We start from the raw sequence: 17,002 nt of genomic DNA, 5'->3' as shown, positions 1-17,002 counted from the left end.
AAATCCTCCACTAACCAAAATCATGAAGCCACTTCTTTCCTAGTCAATCTCCTCCTACCTCTTTCAGCCTCTCCTCTCTCTGAAAACCTCACAGAAATGCTTGGGAAGAAGATGGTGAGCTTCAAAAAACTAGCCAAGAAGGTGAAGTCTGTAGGTGGAACTGGTAGAGTAGTCGACCCTTATTCCCACCATGAATGTCTGCTAAGAGACTCAGACGTTCAAGGAGGTAATTCTCCTTCAACAAAAACCCCAACTGGGTTCCTGGCAGTTTACGTTGGCGAAGAGCGCCAGAGGTTCGTGGTTCCAACAAGCTTTCTTTCTCATCCACTCTTCAAGATGCTGCTGGAGAAAGCCTACAATGAGTTTGGTTTTCAGCAGAGAAATGGACTCGTGGTTCCTTGCAGCGTCTCGGCTTTCGAAGAGGTTGTCAATGCTGTGGAATGCAGTAATGGGCAGTTTGATTTTGGAGAACTTGTTGAGGAGTTTATTTCATGATCGAGTAGGGATAATCAAGTTAGCTCCCTTATTTGATTTTGATTAGCAAAAATGCTTAGATTAGGGTTTATAGCATATGCTATGTGGGCTTTGTAATTCCATGTATGTACTAGAACATGTTCATATACATAAATACATATAGCTCGATCAGCTCTTCAAAAGAGCTGGAGCTGGTTTTGGACCTTTGGACATGTCGGTCAGTTCTCTGAATTATTCTGATTAGCGATAATCGAACTCCAGATCTGACCCAACATGGGTTATAGAAAATTGATAAATATTTGATTACCTAACAGAATCATAATATATTGTTCTTTGACCTTTTCGGTTGCAGTGACATGCCTGCCTTACCAGATTAAGCTATAGCAAAAATGACAGCATTGAACGTAAGCACGATAACAGTCCAGATCGGAAACTTCTGTCTTCTCCATGGGTTCCAGACTTCCAGTCAGGTCCAAATGGCATTTCACGGCAACGGAAAGGAGGAACATAATAGGTAAAAGGTTAGAGAGAGGGTTACTTTATTCTCTATCTTCTAAAGTTGCGCTCCTGGGATGTGAGCACTTCAGTAACTAAGGGATTGGGACTCGTTGCATTCCTGCTAGCTAGCACTACTGTGGGGAATGCTAGTTGTGTCATACCCCTTAAGGCCTTAATACAGCTAATTATTGCTATTACTTTGTGCTATCTGAATCACATGAAAGCATCTATTAAAAAGCTGAAGATATATGTGTGTGCTACTGATCTGTAGTCACTAATCATATAATCTCATGATCTCATCATAATGCAGAGATTCAGAAGAGAGCAATTGCAATCCAGAGGATTCTTTGATTTGCAAGGAAACCCTTTTCGGTGGTTGTCAATGGACTCGCGAAAATCGATCGTTTTGAACGTCTTCTTTACTGATTTATTCTCGATTCTTTACACACTGATTAAAGAAGCAGCACTAAACACATATGAAACAACATTTGCTATAGGCTGCAGCACAGTGGACAGACAAATTAAATTCATTGTCGTCATCGAGAAGTGAACTATACTAGCTCTCGCTCTCAACATTACAACCATCTACAAGAATGCTCCTCATATGATCCATCAAGTCCTGCATTTGTTCCCTTGAATGCAAGGGAGATGGATAAACACATGAGCAATTCAATCCTCCATCACGTATGGAGTCAAAAATAGCTATGGAGGGGCCAACACCATGGACTGAAGCGCACCCCTCATAGTCCTCCAACCCAAGCTCTTGGTACACTTCACTGGAATCATCGATCACTAGGTCCTCAAACACCGAGAAAAAGGCAGTTCTCATGGATGACGATGGAGTCAAACCAGGGTTTTCGATAGCCTTGCACATGAGGAAGTTCAGGTCTGACATGTCTGAGAAATGCTTGTTAGAGTTCTTCGCATCTGCAAAGGCTGTGTAGCATCTCTTTGCCAGCTCCCACAGTGTGTTTTCTCCGTTTATGTCATGTGAATTCACGATGGCAGAATGGTAAAAGCCTGAAGTAATTACAGAGGTATGTGACATGAATCTTAGTCTCTTCCACACATTGTATACTCATTCATGATTATTGAACTTTGAAAAGTCAATTTTTTGCCCATTGATGAGTTGACATTTTCAGTTTGTTCAAGAAAAACAAAACAAAAAAAGTTGACATTTTCAGAATCAACTGCTATAAACTTCAATAAATTCAGGGGTGAAATTTTGTAGGGTGATAGAATTCAAGAGCTTACCAAGATCATTGGCAGAAAGTGGTGGATCAAGAAGCGGACGGCAGTCAAGAAGTGTTACTACAGCATACTTTTCCCATTGATGATCAGGAAGGTGCTTAGAGGCATGCGCAGCAATCAATCCAGCAGCTGCCAACACTCCGCACAGTTTTATTCCTTTAGATTTGCAACCCTGCAAAGTTGAAGCACAATTGAAGTGGTTGCTAGGAAATGAAGCATGGTCAAATTGCTAGGGAATGCAGCACAGTCAAATTCAGCCCAATTCAAATTTAATTGTTAGTGTTTTGGTCAAAACCAAACCTGTATGATTGATGCATTGCAATGCCTTATACTTCTCACAAGTTGACCAACAAAAGAAAAACGGCTGATAGATAGCTAGAAAGAATCATTTTTAAGGTCCATATGAACCAGTTATTGGCATGTGCCAAACATGTTCTGCTATTTAAAGAACTACTATACATCACTTAGAATAATGATTCTTGATGACACCACAACCAAAACCAAGATGCAGTTAAAGAAAACGCCGTGCAACCTCAACATGACACTATCGACTAACACAAATAATGCACGGATTCAGTTAATGCCGAATACAAAGCAAGTGATTCTGGAAACCAGTAACTGTCTAATGACATCATATAAGTCTGAAATTAGCCCCAAAATGTATCGATTGTCAAACGATTCTATCCTAATACAAAGAGCCCCAAACTCTATCCATTGCCCCTCCTGATTGATCTAGGACAATGACAGAGGCAATCCCAATTAACCTATGAATGCAACTCAACCGCAGAAACTACATCCCTTCTCATCTGGATAACAAATAAGTCAGCCCATGAGGCCCATCACTCCTCCTCCACACTTCTATAACGACAATAACATACACTGATGTGACTGGCCACCAAACCCTCCGTGGTTTATAGCTTTATACATCAATCAACTATCTCCATTCTAACAAAGAACATGGAGCCCATTCTTGTTTGTCTACATGTTTAGTTTAGCTCATACGAACCTCACACCTACTTAAAATTATTGGAGCATATCCCTAGCATCAAATCAAAGAAAAAAAATACACATGCATTTGTTTAAAAAATTATTTATTTATCATTTTTGTAGTTTCCAAATTAGGAAAGATTAAAAGACTTACAGCAAGAAGCTTATCAGTGTGTTCTGGGTTAATCCGCAACTTCACCATCTGAGTAGTCTTCTCCAAACTCACGTCTTTGAACTCCAAATTGGAAAGCCTCAACGAGTTCAAAGAGTACCCAAGCATGTCCACCCCACGCGCCCAGAACGGCTTACTCGCCTTCCCATTCGGGATCAGATCCTCAAGTGCCGAAAGAACTTCCCCCTTTCCCTTTATTTCCATCTCTGTCCCTCCTCCTCCGCCGACTGATCCCAACAGCTCCTTGAGCAGCGCCACCGCCGCCGCGCGGTCGCATGCCGACGTGTGCAGCCGGAGCACCAGCGCCCACCGCGACTCGCTCAGACCGTAGGTGCTGGCGAAGAAGACGTCGGTGTCGGCGTCGGCGGACGGAGGGTGGGGATTGCGCCACGTGTTGAGGTTGAGCTCGTGCTCGAGGATTTGGTGGAATGGGGAGACGGCGGAGCTGGGGCGGAGAATGCTGGCCGTGGATGGGAGATCGAAGGGTTGGATTTGGAGGTGGGGGGAGGGGGGAGTGAGGAAGGAGAAGGAGTTGGTGGCGGAGTCGAAGTGGAGGTTGGAGCGGAGGATAGGGTGGGAATTTTGGAGGTTGTGGAGGGCGTTTTGGAGAAGGGGGATGTTTGGGGGTTTAGTGAGGAGGAGAGCTAGGACGGTTATGCCGGTACCGACGGGGACGGCTTTGCACCAGCTGTACTCGGTTCCGCCGACGGGTCGGGCAATGGAGTCGGGCGAAGTTGGTGCCGGGATCGGGTTGCGATCTGACATGTTGTGACAAGAGGAGGAGGAGGAGACGAAAACGAGGAGACGAGAGAAGACCCAACGTGTGTGACTGCATGTGTGTATATGTCCTCCCAAGGCATATCGTTTTAACTCACTAGTAACTGGCACATGGTTGTAGTAAAAAGAGCAGTGTAAAACTGTAAACATTTAGCACAAACACTACCACTGTACCACATGTATTTAGCACAAACACTACTTTTAGTTTTAGGTAAGCAAATACACGAGTGATCAAAACTCTTGATGCATCACTTGCGTGGAGTAGGCCTCATCATGGCCAGGCTAGAGTTAGGGTAGGGCCGGGTAGAGCTTTGATTTGGTCAACAAAATTTAGGACCAGATAAGACCGGGTCAAGGCTTAAATATGCAAGCCATTACCCGCCCTTAAAGCTCATTTCATTAGGGCTAATAGGGCCGGGTTAGGGCCGGTTTTTTGAATAAGGCTAAATAGGGCTGAATGAGCCGAATATAACGTTATTTTGTTTATAAAATAAATTTATTAGTTTTAATTTTTTTTTCTCTCAAGAATTACCTCAAGGGATATATGTGATACAATACCCTATGTTTAGTCATGTTCAACATACATATACATGATATTTAGCTCAAGACATCTAGAATTATTAATCTAAGTAGTTATATTCATATATCTAATTAACTATCTCTCTAAATCACCAAAAATCAATTGTTATTTAACAAAGCAAAATAAAAACTAAAGAAATAAAGCTTACAAAATAAATTATAAAAAAATAATATTAGTTGTATTGTATTAAAAAAATATATATATTAAAAACAATACAAAATAATAAATTATTAGGGCCTAAAAGGCGGGCTTTTAGGGCTGGGCCGGGCCGGGCCCTAACCCTAAAGGGCTCAATAGGGTAGGGTCGTAGGGTAGGACCGGCTTTCATTTGCTTGACCCTTGCCCTACCGTAATTGAAAAGGGCTAGGGCCGGCCCGCCCTAAAGGATGGCCGGGTAGGGCTTCAGCCCTATAGGGTAGGGCGGGCTAGGGCCGAAGGGCTAAATGATGAGGCCTAGCGTGGAGTGTGTGTGAACGGTTCAATGTTGTAGCATGGAGCCTAGGGTCGTCAATTCCAGCTTGCGATTCAAAAGAAAGTTAATGGTGGGTGAAGCCGTCATGACCCTTTTAATAAATGAGTCAAATGCGGGTCAACTGTAACATCCTGAATTTTGAAATTTCTTAAAATTGATTTTTCTTCTTAGAAATAGAAAGTATAGGTCGTCACGAGTTCGTTGTATTTTTCGGTGAATTTTTTTGAACTCCCAAGCTATTTTTGACGATTTTTCAAAGTTTCGTCAAAGTTAAACCGTTAAGCTGAAGTGGCGGGTTTCCAATGGCTGATTTTACTGTTTCTTGGAGACAAATTTTGCTGTCCCCTACGTGCTCAAGTTGAGCTAGTCATCTCTTTTGTTTTTGACAAGTGGCAAATTGAAAGAAGCCCTTAGGCTTTGGCAAGTGTTGTGTTTTTCTTTGGCCAATTTCTTTAAAACCGACTCTCCAAGTCGGCCAACTCTTCTATATAACAGTCCTTCTCGGCTGCGGACCCACAACGAAGATTTCGATGCGGATTTTCATTTTTACATCATTTTCTGATCGAATTTCCTCAAACTTCCTTCTAGACATATCTAGATTGTCTTGTGTAGATCATCTCTGCAAAATTTCAGTCAATTTGGTGATAGTTAAGGCCTTCAAAATCGAAAAACAAATGGAGATGATGAACCGGACAGAATTCAGTCTGTCAGATTTGTTTTTTCGATTTTGAGGGCCTTAACGATCACTAAATTGACTGAAATTTGGCAGAGATGATCTACACAAGATGATCTAGATATGTCTAGAAGGAAGTTTGAGGAAATTCGATCAGAAAGTGGTGCAAAAATAGAAATCCGCACCGAAACTTTGGTGCGGACGTCCGCACCTGAGAATTCCTGTATATATATATAGAGAGGTATAATTAGTAGCTGCCTCTGTATCTCTCTCTCTCTCTCTCTCTCCCCTCATTTTTCCTCTGTTTTTCTCTTCCTCTCTCTAGAATTTTCTCTCTCTAAGTTTTCATTATAAAATTTCGGCGGATCATAACTTTTGATCCGTAACTCCGATTCTGAATCCGCGAATAGCTACGGATTCGTCTTGATGTCCTCTTCCTATCTTAGAGGTTTGAGCTAGATCCAACGGTGATTTCTAGATGGCTCATTTTAGGAGGCTCGGTTTACAATCGGTATTCGTGGTGGGATTTCGATGCTATCGAGGTGAGTGGATTTGTGTAATATGTTTCAAATATTCTTATTTGCTATCAAATTAGTCGAAAAACATGATTTTATCTTTTTCAAAATATCTCTATGTTTTTGAGTGAAGCATGTCGATTTACGAAATATGTGGAGTTTATATATTATTATGTGTTGGATCCATTGTTTGGCTAGTCATGGAACATGTGAAATTCTTGATTGGTTATGCCGAAGTAAAGATGTGACACACGGAAGTATAGGATTTGAAGGTCATTAGGTTCCCGTGGGGATCACTAAATTGAAGGATATCTAATAAGAACGGATTGTGCGATATGATGAAGTGCGGGACTCGATGTGTATACAATATACGTATTTTGTAGCGTGTGTAAAATGACATGGCTTTGCGGGCATATTACATTGGTCTACTCACTGAGCGCGTGGTTATGCTCACCCACCCATCTCTAATATTTTTTGCAGAGAAATACTTAGATTTGACTGAGCCAGGAAATGGTAGCTGACGAGCCTAGAAGATAGTGCTTTTGTTTTATTCCACTTTGTAACACTCGTTCACGCCTCGGGATCGGTGTCCGGTGCTTGAAACCCGCTAGAACCGAGGTGTGACATCAACCCACCAACACAAAATGAACCAGTCACACATTTAATAAAAGGGTGAGACTAATTATACATTATACATAAAAACCTTCAAACATGTGTCATTTAAAAAAAAAGAAAAAAAATGTAACATTAAATGTAAATAAGGGTTTGCTCGGCCTCTCTCGACGGGTGTACTCGACAGCTAGGTGTTGAGATTTGGTGCAGGCGCAGAGGGTTATGTGGGCGCGGCCACTGGTTTGCTAAGTTCTGATAATGAGTTTGGTGGCAACCAGGTCTGGGTGCAAGATAGGCGGTGTCGACATCGGAGACGGTGTGGCAGCGAAGGGAAGAGAGAGCCTTGGGTCTTGCTTCTCTCTTGTTAGGGTTGGTGGTTGGGGTCTGGTGCCTTGGTTTGCATCAACTTGGCTTGGTTGCCTTTGAGATTTGTTTGTTAGTTTTGTTCTTAGGGATGTTCCTTCTTCATAGGATGATCCTAGGTATTCTTAAATAAATCAGAAGATTCTGACAGTTTCTAATTATTGATCATGGCCACTATGTCAATATATGCATTAGGTGACACAACAGTATGCATCAAGTGACACAACAGTATGCATCAAGTGACACAACAATATATATTCATTTGGTTGTTATCCATTTATTTATGCTCTCAAGTGTTTTGAGTTTGTGAAATAAATGTACTACTGCTTTTAGAAGATGAATGTAATTTTGATTATTAGAGTCCTAGATGCAGCTAGGATTGTAGTACTCATAGGGAGTAAATCTTTATGTTAGCCCTAATAGGTGTTTATTCATTGCACTGTTTGTTGAGTTATAAGTTAACTTCTTGATTCAAAAACAAATTATATCTTTATTTTTATGTTTCTCTGATATGAATACTTGTAGAAATTAAGCATGATATTCACCATATCTTTTTCTCTGTACAATGAGCAAGAACTGTGAGTCCTACCTAACCAGACTTGCTGAATTGGATAGATCATCAAAATGTTTGGTGCACTGTAATATCCTGATTAGTTTTAAATAACCGAATATTAGATTTAATCTGAGGACTTGAAATATAAATTCATATGGAGATGGTTTTAGTGTGGATTGTTATGAACTGTACCAATACTTGGAATATGATACATACGATTCCTAATACCCGAAATTAGAAGTAAACGATTTTATGATGATTTTATAAATGAATAAATAAATATACAAATTATAATCAAATAAAAGAAGAAAATATAAAAGGAAAGGTATGGAAGGTTCGGGAGAGGGGGTGGAGGCCACCGACCTGGAGATATTTTTAGGGGGAGGACTGAAGAATTCTTGGGGAAGCCGACCTTAGGAGAAAAAAAAGAAAAAAGAGGAGGGCTAGAGAGGGGAGAGGGACTTCCCGAGGGTTATGGAGAGGAATTAGAGAGATTACTGATGTCGATGAATGGAGGCCAAAGCCTCTTTAACGACTTTCAAGATAGAGATTTTTCTGCTCGTCAAAAATTATCATGAGATTATCAGAGCTAAACAATCCAGTAAAGTAAGGAAAGGAGGAGAGAATTCGAGAACCGGTACCCTTTTCTTTCTCTCAACCAGTCTTCTTGCTCTGCAAATTGGTGATCAAATTCGTCTAGAGCTGTAGATTCCAGCGGTGACTCAACAACGTATTGCCTGCATGCGATGGAGCCGACAACCCTGTGGTGGTGGAATAACCATACACGAATCGTAGTTGTTCCCAGTGTTGTGTCTCTGAAAGTTCATGTGTGAAATCGAGTTAGAGTAAACTAGAAGTTGGACAATCGTCGTTTATGGCTGAAGTTAAAGATGTAAAGGTAAAATAGACAACACCTATAGTAAGTATTTATCAACCTTGAGTTGTGATTGTTGATTATAAGTACATTGGGTTTTGATGTAATTGAGTTTAACGCTTAATTGAATGATTGGTTGTTGATGGTTATTTTGGTTGCTGATCGAAATGTTTTACGATATGATATATGAGAATTAGTTATTCAATTAAATTTAAGTTCGGAGTGTTACATGCACCTCCTCAAAACATGCATGACAGATAACTCCCCTCTCTTTTTCATCACTCTGATTTTCTTGATTTTCTTTTCTTTGGACCATGAAAGCTAACCAAAGTGTCAGAAACAAACATTCACCTCTTCCTCAATAAAATAGGTTGAAGATTTATGTTCAGTAACCGAAGTTGAAAATTTTCAAACATTTATTACTGTTTATTAGTTTATTCCAAAATCTTAATTATTGCATGTATATATCTCTAAAGTTTAACAAACATTTCATAATCTTTTAAGCCAACCGTGTTAAATCCCCATCAAAAAGTACTATAAAATCGAGTCACTTGATACAACTTGTGCTTTGAGAAACTTTATGATTATTTGCACTCTATATGTAATATGTGTGAAAAGGATAATCTTAATATTAACTCAATATCCAGTACCAAAAAAAAATAATTAACTACAATATGATCATCTTAATTTTAATTAATATGATCTATACATATAATTAGATTGCTGCTGAAATATATATTGTATGTAGTTATTTTGTTTCTAATTATAATGAATTCATCTGAGGTACATAAGTTACAAACCTTATTAGTATATATGTAAGGTGTGTAATTATTATATTATTAAAAAAATTCCTTTAAACTTTTTTAAAAGTTTTTTTTTTTTCTTCTTCTAAGGACGTTAATTTTTATTGATCACAACTTGAGAGTAAGTACAATAACATAAACATGATTCACCCGCGGGGGCTATCTTGTGAAATAACCTAGTAAACTACCTAGTAGACACTAAACAATCTCTATGCTGAAAACCAAGGGATGAAACACTATGATCAATCTTTCGTGGTAACAAACATGACAAGTAACCAACCACCAAGAACACAAGGAGGAAGAGACAAAGCCTTAACCTATCATTATTTGACTACTTCCGGGACCACCCTACTCGGAGGGGGCAACCCCAGAACATCAACACACCTAATTACAAACCAAAGCCTAGTAACTAGAAAATGCTCTAGACCCGCAAACAGTCTCAGTCTAAACGAAAAATAATAAATAAAACAGAAAAGCCAGGTCCAAACATGAAACCCAGCCCAATCTTCTTATCTAAAGCAACCCAAGCCCAAAGTTATAAAGTCCAAACGGGCCCAACACCTAACCCTAGCTCAAAACATGCCAGCCACACCACCTACGGACCAACCATCTGCTGCGTTGGCACCAGCACTCACGGAACCAGATCACCGTCCACGCATCGTTAACAACCAAACCCCGACTCACCAAAGTCGCCAGCGATTCCCGTCCTGCACGATCCCACGACAAACTGCCACCTCCATCTGCTGCACACTCCAGATCCAACGCTCCAATTCCAGTCAGTGGGAAGTCAGTGAGAATCAGAAAGATCCAACCATAAACCCACCAACCAAATCGAATTCACCTGTGAAGCCAGCACCAAGACCAGATCAAAGCCGTCCTCGATAAAGATCGTTGCACACACCAACAACGTCCTCAACAAAGCCAAGGAACCAGGGACCGCTCACGGTCTTCCAACCACCAAAGCTTGCTCCTACACAGTGCACCCATCCAGCCGCATCCGACTAACACTGGCAAGGCTAAAAGTCTGCACGGCACCGCCACGCAGTCGGACGGGATGTGATGGGTTTTGGGGAAAAGTTTCTCAAGTGCGTGAGATGTGTCTAACTTTTGGTTTCGAAAAAATGATATAACTTATGTGAAAAGTTAATAAATCATTACTTTTTGAATGTAAGGTGATTGTAACATTCCGATGCACCCCCTTTAATCGCGGAAGTCACAAGTCCATCACTTAAGTATATAATAATAAATAATTCTCTTGCTTGGAATGGCATACTCGATACAAGAGACATAATCTTGAAAGGTATGAGATGGATTACAGGTGATGGTAAATCGATTAACTTTTGGACTTTTAATTGGGTCTTCGACTTTTCTCTTATCAATTTGATTCCAGATCAACTTAGAAGTACCATAAATATTCAGGAGGTGGTGAGTGATTATTTTAATGCAGATGGCTGAAACAAAATAAAATTAAGAGAACATCTTAATGATGATGTGGTGAAAGAGATTTTGGGAATCCCAATTCCTGCCTATCATTTAGAGGATGAGTTTATTTGGGGCCTTGCACCACATGGTAAATTTACTGTTAAGTCTACAACTTGGCTTCAATTGCAGGATAAAGAAAAACATTGCAGAATCGAGTTGATCAAGAAGGTTTGGTCCTTGAACATCCAGCCGAAAATTAATTTCTTTAGCTGGCTTCTACTAAGAGGAAGGCTTAAGACAAGAGATCGACTCTCTCGATTTGGCATTATTCGAGATAATTCATGCCCTATATGTAATGAGGATAATGAAACCTTGGATCATCTTTTTGGTTATTGCAGGTGTACAATGGATGTTTGGAACTCATCAGGCATAACTCCACCAATAAATTGGGAGGAGGGTTTCTTCAATGTTTTAAATAAATGGTTTTTGGATAATCCATTTGATGGAAGATGTTTTTAGAAACTGATCATTACTTGTTGGCAGGTTTGGAAAGCAAGAAATGATGCTATCTTCAAAGGAAAAGCCCCTTGCCCCAATTCTATTGTTGTTGCAGCTAGTCAGCTACCTTCCATCAGTGTAGTGCTGCCAATTCTACTAATATTGCTATAGACACAAGTGTAAGAATGGATGATGGAAACATGATCAGGTGGTCACCATCACCATCCGATTAGGTTAAAATTAATTTTGATGGCTCGGTTCGAAGCAATTTAGCAGAATCGAGGTTTCATCTTAAGAACTTCAACTAGTCAACTGATTGCAGCTGGTGCTTTCAACTCGAGTGTCACCAATGGTCCTGTTGCGGAAGCACTGGCACTCCGGAACAACCTTATTTGTGCAAAAGAGAGAGGTTTCACGAAGATTGAAGTAGAGAAGGACTCCAAACTAGTTATTGATGTAGTTAATTAATGGAGCGTCTCACCCCCATGGAGGCTTCTCAAACTCTGGCATGACATCAAATGTTTGAATATCTCATTCAAGTCCATTCGCTTCTCACATGTATTCAGAGAAGCAAACGTTGTTACCAATGCTTTTGCTAACATGGGTCATAGATCCGACAAATATGGCCTTTGGGCGGAGAGTGTTTCTCTGGAGGCATCCTTAGTCTTGTCGCTTGATTGTATAAACATTGAGTTCATTTGAGGTACCTCTATTTAGTAATTTCCTTTTCCCATAAAAAAAAAAGAGATGACTAATCACCCTCAGGTGATGCGAACACTCTTGGACTAGCAATGCCATCAATGTCATAAAGTATAGCTTGAAGAACGGGATAACAAACTAGCTAATTTAAGACTTTTGTTTTTTTGAATAGAAAATTGTTCGTAGTATCGTTTGTAGATTTCTTTTTTCAAGACAAAGCCCAATTTCATTAGGCCCAGTCCAATAACTCAAAACCTGGCAACCACTCGCCAGCCTGATTACAATTTGACCATCCAAAGGGCAATAGAGTCCAATCAACCACACCCGAAAGTAGAAACATATAAGATAGACCGTCCGATCTCCTTCCCTTGACACGGAGCCGTCGATATCTCTCGTGAGGAGCGCCTCTCAAATTTCAAATCTCTCTCTCTCATCCCGCTCTCTTCCCCATTCTCTCACTTCTCAAACCCACAGAAGAGAGAGAGAGCCCAAGATTCCCAGTTCCAAATCTCCGTTCAAATCTCCATCACAGAGAGACCTAGAGAGAGAAAGAGAGAGAGAGAGAGAATCACATCGAAGCATTTTTGGGGGCGGATCTAGTACAGCAAGACACAATAGGTCTGTGCGACTCCCCCTCCGGCCCTCGATTCAGGATGTCCGGCCGTCCCGAGAAGGAGAAAGGCGTCAACGTCCAGGTCCTTCTCCGATGCAGGTACTTCCCCAATCTCCGATTTTCCCCCTTTCGTTTTGCCTAGGGTTAGGGTTTTGAAGATTAGATTAGATTTGGGGGGAACCGTATTTGAAATCCCTAATTTCTTGGCGATTATGATTGATTTGGAATTTTTGAACTCTTGTTTTAGGCCGTTTAGTGACGATGAGTTGCGGAGCAACGCGCCGCAGGTTATCACTTGTAATGAGTACCAGCGGGAAGTGGCGGTTTCTCAGAGCATTGCGGGGAAGCATATCGATAGGGTTTTCACTTTCGATAAGGTTCATAACTCGAAACCGAAACTCTTTATTCATTTTTGGGCTGAATTTGTGTTGTGCAGGTGTTTGAAGTTTGGAATTTTGGTTGCTTTGTGTTTGTAGGTGTTTGGTCCCAATGCGCAGCAGAAGGATCTTTATGACCAAGCTGTGATTCCCATTGTACATGAAGTGTTGGAAGGCTTTAACTGTACCATTTTTGCTTATGGTCAGACTGGTACAGGGAAGACCTACACAATGGAGGGTGAATGCAAAAAGGCCAAGGTATAATTTGTGTGGCTTGTTATCAGTTTCGTGGTGATATTGAGTATCGATGATTCAATATATTTTGTTGATGTTGTGGGAAATTGCAACAGGCTGGGTCTAATGGAGAATTGCCTCCTGGAGCTGGAGTTATTCCGAGGGCTGTCCAGCAGATTTTTGATACCCTTGAGGGCCAATGCGCGGAGTACAGTGTCAAAGTTACGTTTTTAGAGCTTTACAATGAGGAGATTACTGATCTGCTCGCCCCAGAAGAATTGTCTAGAGTTTCTGTGGAGGAGAAGCAGAAAAAGCAATTGCCTCTGATGGAGGACGGGAAAGGTGGAGTACTGGTAAGAGGTCTGGAGGAGGAAATTGTGACGAGTGCTAGTGAGATTTTCACTCTTCTTGAAAGGGGGTCTGCAAAACGTCGCACTGCTGAAACTTTATTGAACAAACAATCTAGGTAATGCTTGTTTTACTGTCTCATTTATGGAATATGTCAAACTTATCTTTGTGTTACTGAAAAGTTGATTTGTTAATTTCAGTCGGTCACATTCTCTCTTTTCCATCACAATACACATCAAAGAAGCAACTCCAGAAGGTGAGGAGCTTATCAAGTGTGGAAAGTTGAACTTGGTAGATTTGGCTGGCTCAGAAAACATATCCCGTTCTGGTGCTAGAGAGGTGCGTACATTTATTTGACTGCCCAAGTAAGTGCTATTGTTATTAAGAATACCAGGATTACATCTAACTCTTTGAAGTTGTTTTTCGTGATGTCTGTGTCTGTTACTGGTTGTTAGGTTCGTGCACGAGAAGCCGGAGAAATCAACAAAAGTTTACTGACATTAGGGCGAGTAATCAATGCTTTGGTGGAACATGTTGGACATATTCCTTACAGGTTGGGAATGCACTCTTGTTTTTATTTTTATACCTATGGTCCATCTACTCCCCATTGCCTAATGACAGAATTGTATATGAAATTAGGGATAGCAAGCTTACTAGGTTACTTCGCGATTCACTTGGTGGAAGAACGAAGACTTGTATAATTGCCACAGTCTCACCTGCTGTCCATTGTCTGGAAGAAACCCTGAGCACATTGGATTACGCACACAGGGCCAAAAATATAAAGAACAAGCCTGAGGTTTGTTATTACATACTGGCATTTATAGCATGTTGATCTAAGATGTTTTAAATAATGTGTTCTTATTTAGGATTTTCCATATCGTTTTCTGCATAGAGAATCATAATTTATTATTATTGTTGGAATAAGTGAAAAAATCAAGTGGCTCTCTGTGATTTTTCTAAAACTTTAAACGTATGGGCTTAATAATTATTACTATTAAGAGTTTTGTAATAGGGCTTTGCAGGCCAGCTTATTTTCTTGTTGTTGGCGCAATGCTTTCTGTTAAATATATTTGGTTACTGTTGAACCACGAGTAGTTTCAATGTGGTTTACTACGATTAAACATGGTGTCTCCATTTTTGCTAAAATTTTTGTGGTTATATGTAGGTGAATCAAAAGATGATGAAATCAACACTTATAAAGGATCTTTACGGTGAAATTGAACGGCTTAAGGCAGGTTAGAATTGTTAGGTATTTTGTATTATAATAGTTGTGTGGTAATGTGTGTTTGTAATATGAAGTAGCTGAATAAATTGTGATTGTGGTCAGAGGTGTATGCTGCACGTGAGAAGAATGGAGTCTATATCCCAAAGGAGCGATACTATCAGGAGGAAAGTGAAAGAAAGGTGTGATATTTTTCTCATTTACCTTCAGTTCTTTATGCTTTTTTTTTCTGTGTTTTTATGCATCTTATATATATTTGAGGTACTTATAATGTCTGATTCCTTTTATATGTATAGAGTAAGGTTTGCAGTGTTAGGAAAAGCATTTTAAATTTTACTCTAATTAGTCTTAGCTTTATGAATCCTAAGCTCTTTTTTCCATTAGTTGCTTCTGGTGGGGTGTGTGGTAGCTATGTACTTATGACTTCAAATAAGCAACTTTGTGTACTAAATTGAAGAACTGATATTGTTATTACTTTTTGAAATACTTCCGTGAATATGATGACTTAATATTTTACTTTGCTCTATTCTCATGTTATTTTTTTCTTGTATCTAGGCTATGGCTGATAAGATTGAGCAAATGGGGCTCACCCAAGAAACCCATCAAAAGGTGTGTTGCTACGATGTTTGTTTTAATTATAGGTCTTATACTGCTACTTGTGCTTTGTGGTATGACTGGTATCTAACCATATGGTCCTGTGTTGAACAGAAATTTGAAGAGTTGCACGATAAATATGTTGTTCAGGTCCGAGAGTGCCATGATTTGAGCAGCAAACTTGAATCCACTGAGGTGAGCGATTTGTATTTGTATGTGTATATAGTTATGGATCTGTGTTGAGATACTAAAACCAAGTGTACAAAAATTATGCAGAAAACATTGGATCATACTGCTAGATTGCTTTCCAACACTGAGGAAGACTTGATGAAATGTCGCTATGCTTTGAAGGAGAAAGATTTTATTATCTCTGAGCAGAAAAAAGCTGGTATATTTGAATTCTTCACTTCTAGATGTTGGATATATTATTTCCTTCTCTTTGTTATAATATTGTTGTGTTTATGGCAGAAAATGCTTTGACTCTTCAAGCATGCGCTTTGCAGTCTGAGTTGGAGAAAGCACTCCAGGATAATGCGTCATTGTTCCAAAAAATTGGTTAGTTGCCTGCATTAAGCACCTAATCGTCTAGGTTTTCAAATTGTTCACTGGATTTTTTTTTCTGCTGTGATACTTGGCAGGTAGAGAGGACAAGCTGTGTGCTGATAATAGGTTGGTAGTGAATAGTTACCAGGAAGATCTTGCCAAACGAATTGGTTCCCTTTGCCAGATGGTGGAAACTTCAATGTCTCGTCAGAATGAACACCTTCAGGGTGTCGAGAACCTCTGTCAGTCCTTTTTATTGGCCCATGAAAAGGTATTGTATGAGACTGAATTTCTGCCACCGTTTTCCTCAATAATGAGTATCTTTTATGTCTGGATTGCTATAAATGATGTGATTTATTTCACCTCTTGCTTTTAGGCTGTTATGGAAATGAAGAAGAAAGTGGCATCTTCAAGGGCTTTGTATGTTTCTCATATTGAGGCAGTGCAAAATGTTGTGCGTTTCCACAAGGCGAGCTCTAATGCTGGTCTAGATGAAATTTCATCTTTGGCTTCTGCCAATGCACATTCTATTGAAGAAGTAGGTAGCAACCTGAGTTTTGTTACATGTCTGCTGTTGCATTTTTTTAGTTTCGCAGTATTTAGCTGTTTTGTATTTCTGCAATTTCAATTGTATTTATACTATTGATTTTTCAGTTTCTAGCTTCAGAGGCTGGTGAATCAGCTACGATATTTCAGAATCTTTTGAGTGGTCTCTCAACACAGCAAGGGGAGATGACAATTTTTGCAAAGGAATTGAAACAGGTGTGTGCTCTGATTTGTACCTCACTATTCGTAAGGAGTATTCATCTTTGGAGGCTATACATCTCAATGATAAAAAAAAAAAAAAA

General features: G+C 39.9%; 3 protein-coding genes across 3 annotated transcripts in view; 2 read left to right on the top strand and 1 right to left on the bottom strand.

Moving 5' to 3' along the window:
- Positions 1 to 10: 10 nt before the first annotated feature.
- LOC101300549 (indole-3-acetic acid-induced protein ARG7-like) lies at positions 11 to 561 on the top strand. Its single transcript, XM_004303496.1, has one exon. The coding sequence runs from the start codon at positions 97 to 99 to the stop codon at positions 493 to 495; it is 399 nt and encodes a 132-aa protein (XP_004303544.1). The 5' UTR covers positions 11 to 96; the 3' UTR covers positions 496 to 561.
- Positions 562 to 1,370: 809 nt separating this feature from the next.
- LOC101300265 lies at positions 1,371 to 4,233 on the bottom strand. The gene is made up of 3 exons (XM_004303495.1): positions 3,365 to 4,233; positions 2,227 to 2,395; positions 1,371 to 1,992 (listed from the first exon to the last, which is right to left on the bottom strand). The coding sequence occupies exons 1-3, from the start codon at positions 4,145 to 4,147 to the stop codon at positions 1,529 to 1,531; spliced, it is 1,416 nt and encodes a 471-aa protein (XP_004303543.1). The 5' UTR covers positions 4,148 to 4,233; the 3' UTR covers positions 1,371 to 1,528.
- An 8,536-nt stretch (positions 4,234 to 12,769) lies between these two features.
- LOC101299974 (125 kDa kinesin-related protein-like) overlaps positions 12,770 to 17,002 on the top strand; it is a 6,487-nt gene continuing 2,254 nt past the window's right edge. Inside the window, exons 1-16 of the mRNA XM_004303494.1 lie at positions 12,770 to 12,935; positions 13,084 to 13,213; positions 13,313 to 13,471; positions 13,564 to 13,913; positions 13,996 to 14,134; positions 14,251 to 14,348; positions 14,435 to 14,591; positions 14,961 to 15,030; positions 15,123 to 15,199; positions 15,573 to 15,626; positions 15,726 to 15,806; positions 15,888 to 15,999; positions 16,080 to 16,166; positions 16,250 to 16,425; positions 16,531 to 16,692; positions 16,809 to 16,916. Of these exons, the coding sequence (XP_004303542.1) occupies positions 12,877 to 12,935; positions 13,084 to 13,213; positions 13,313 to 13,471; positions 13,564 to 13,913; positions 13,996 to 14,134; positions 14,251 to 14,348; positions 14,435 to 14,591; positions 14,961 to 15,030; positions 15,123 to 15,199; positions 15,573 to 15,626; positions 15,726 to 15,806; positions 15,888 to 15,999; positions 16,080 to 16,166; positions 16,250 to 16,425; positions 16,531 to 16,692; positions 16,809 to 16,916 (2,019 nt within the window). The 5' untranslated portion in view covers positions 12,770 to 12,876. The remainder of the gene's footprint in view (positions 12,936 to 13,083; positions 13,214 to 13,312; positions 13,472 to 13,563; positions 13,914 to 13,995; positions 14,135 to 14,250; positions 14,349 to 14,434; positions 14,592 to 14,960; positions 15,031 to 15,122; positions 15,200 to 15,572; positions 15,627 to 15,725; positions 15,807 to 15,887; positions 16,000 to 16,079; positions 16,167 to 16,249; positions 16,426 to 16,530; positions 16,693 to 16,808; positions 16,917 to 17,002) is intronic.

The sequence above is a fragment of the Fragaria vesca genome, linkage group LG6, assembly GCF_000184155.1.
Source record: "Fragaria vesca subsp. vesca linkage group LG6, FraVesHawaii_1.0, whole genome shotgun sequence".
NCBI classification, from domain to species: domain Eukaryota; kingdom Viridiplantae; phylum Streptophyta; class Magnoliopsida; order Rosales; family Rosaceae; genus Fragaria; species Fragaria vesca.
Note: the sequence above shows the minus strand (reverse complement) of the source record. Positions and strands in the feature narration are given on the sequence as shown.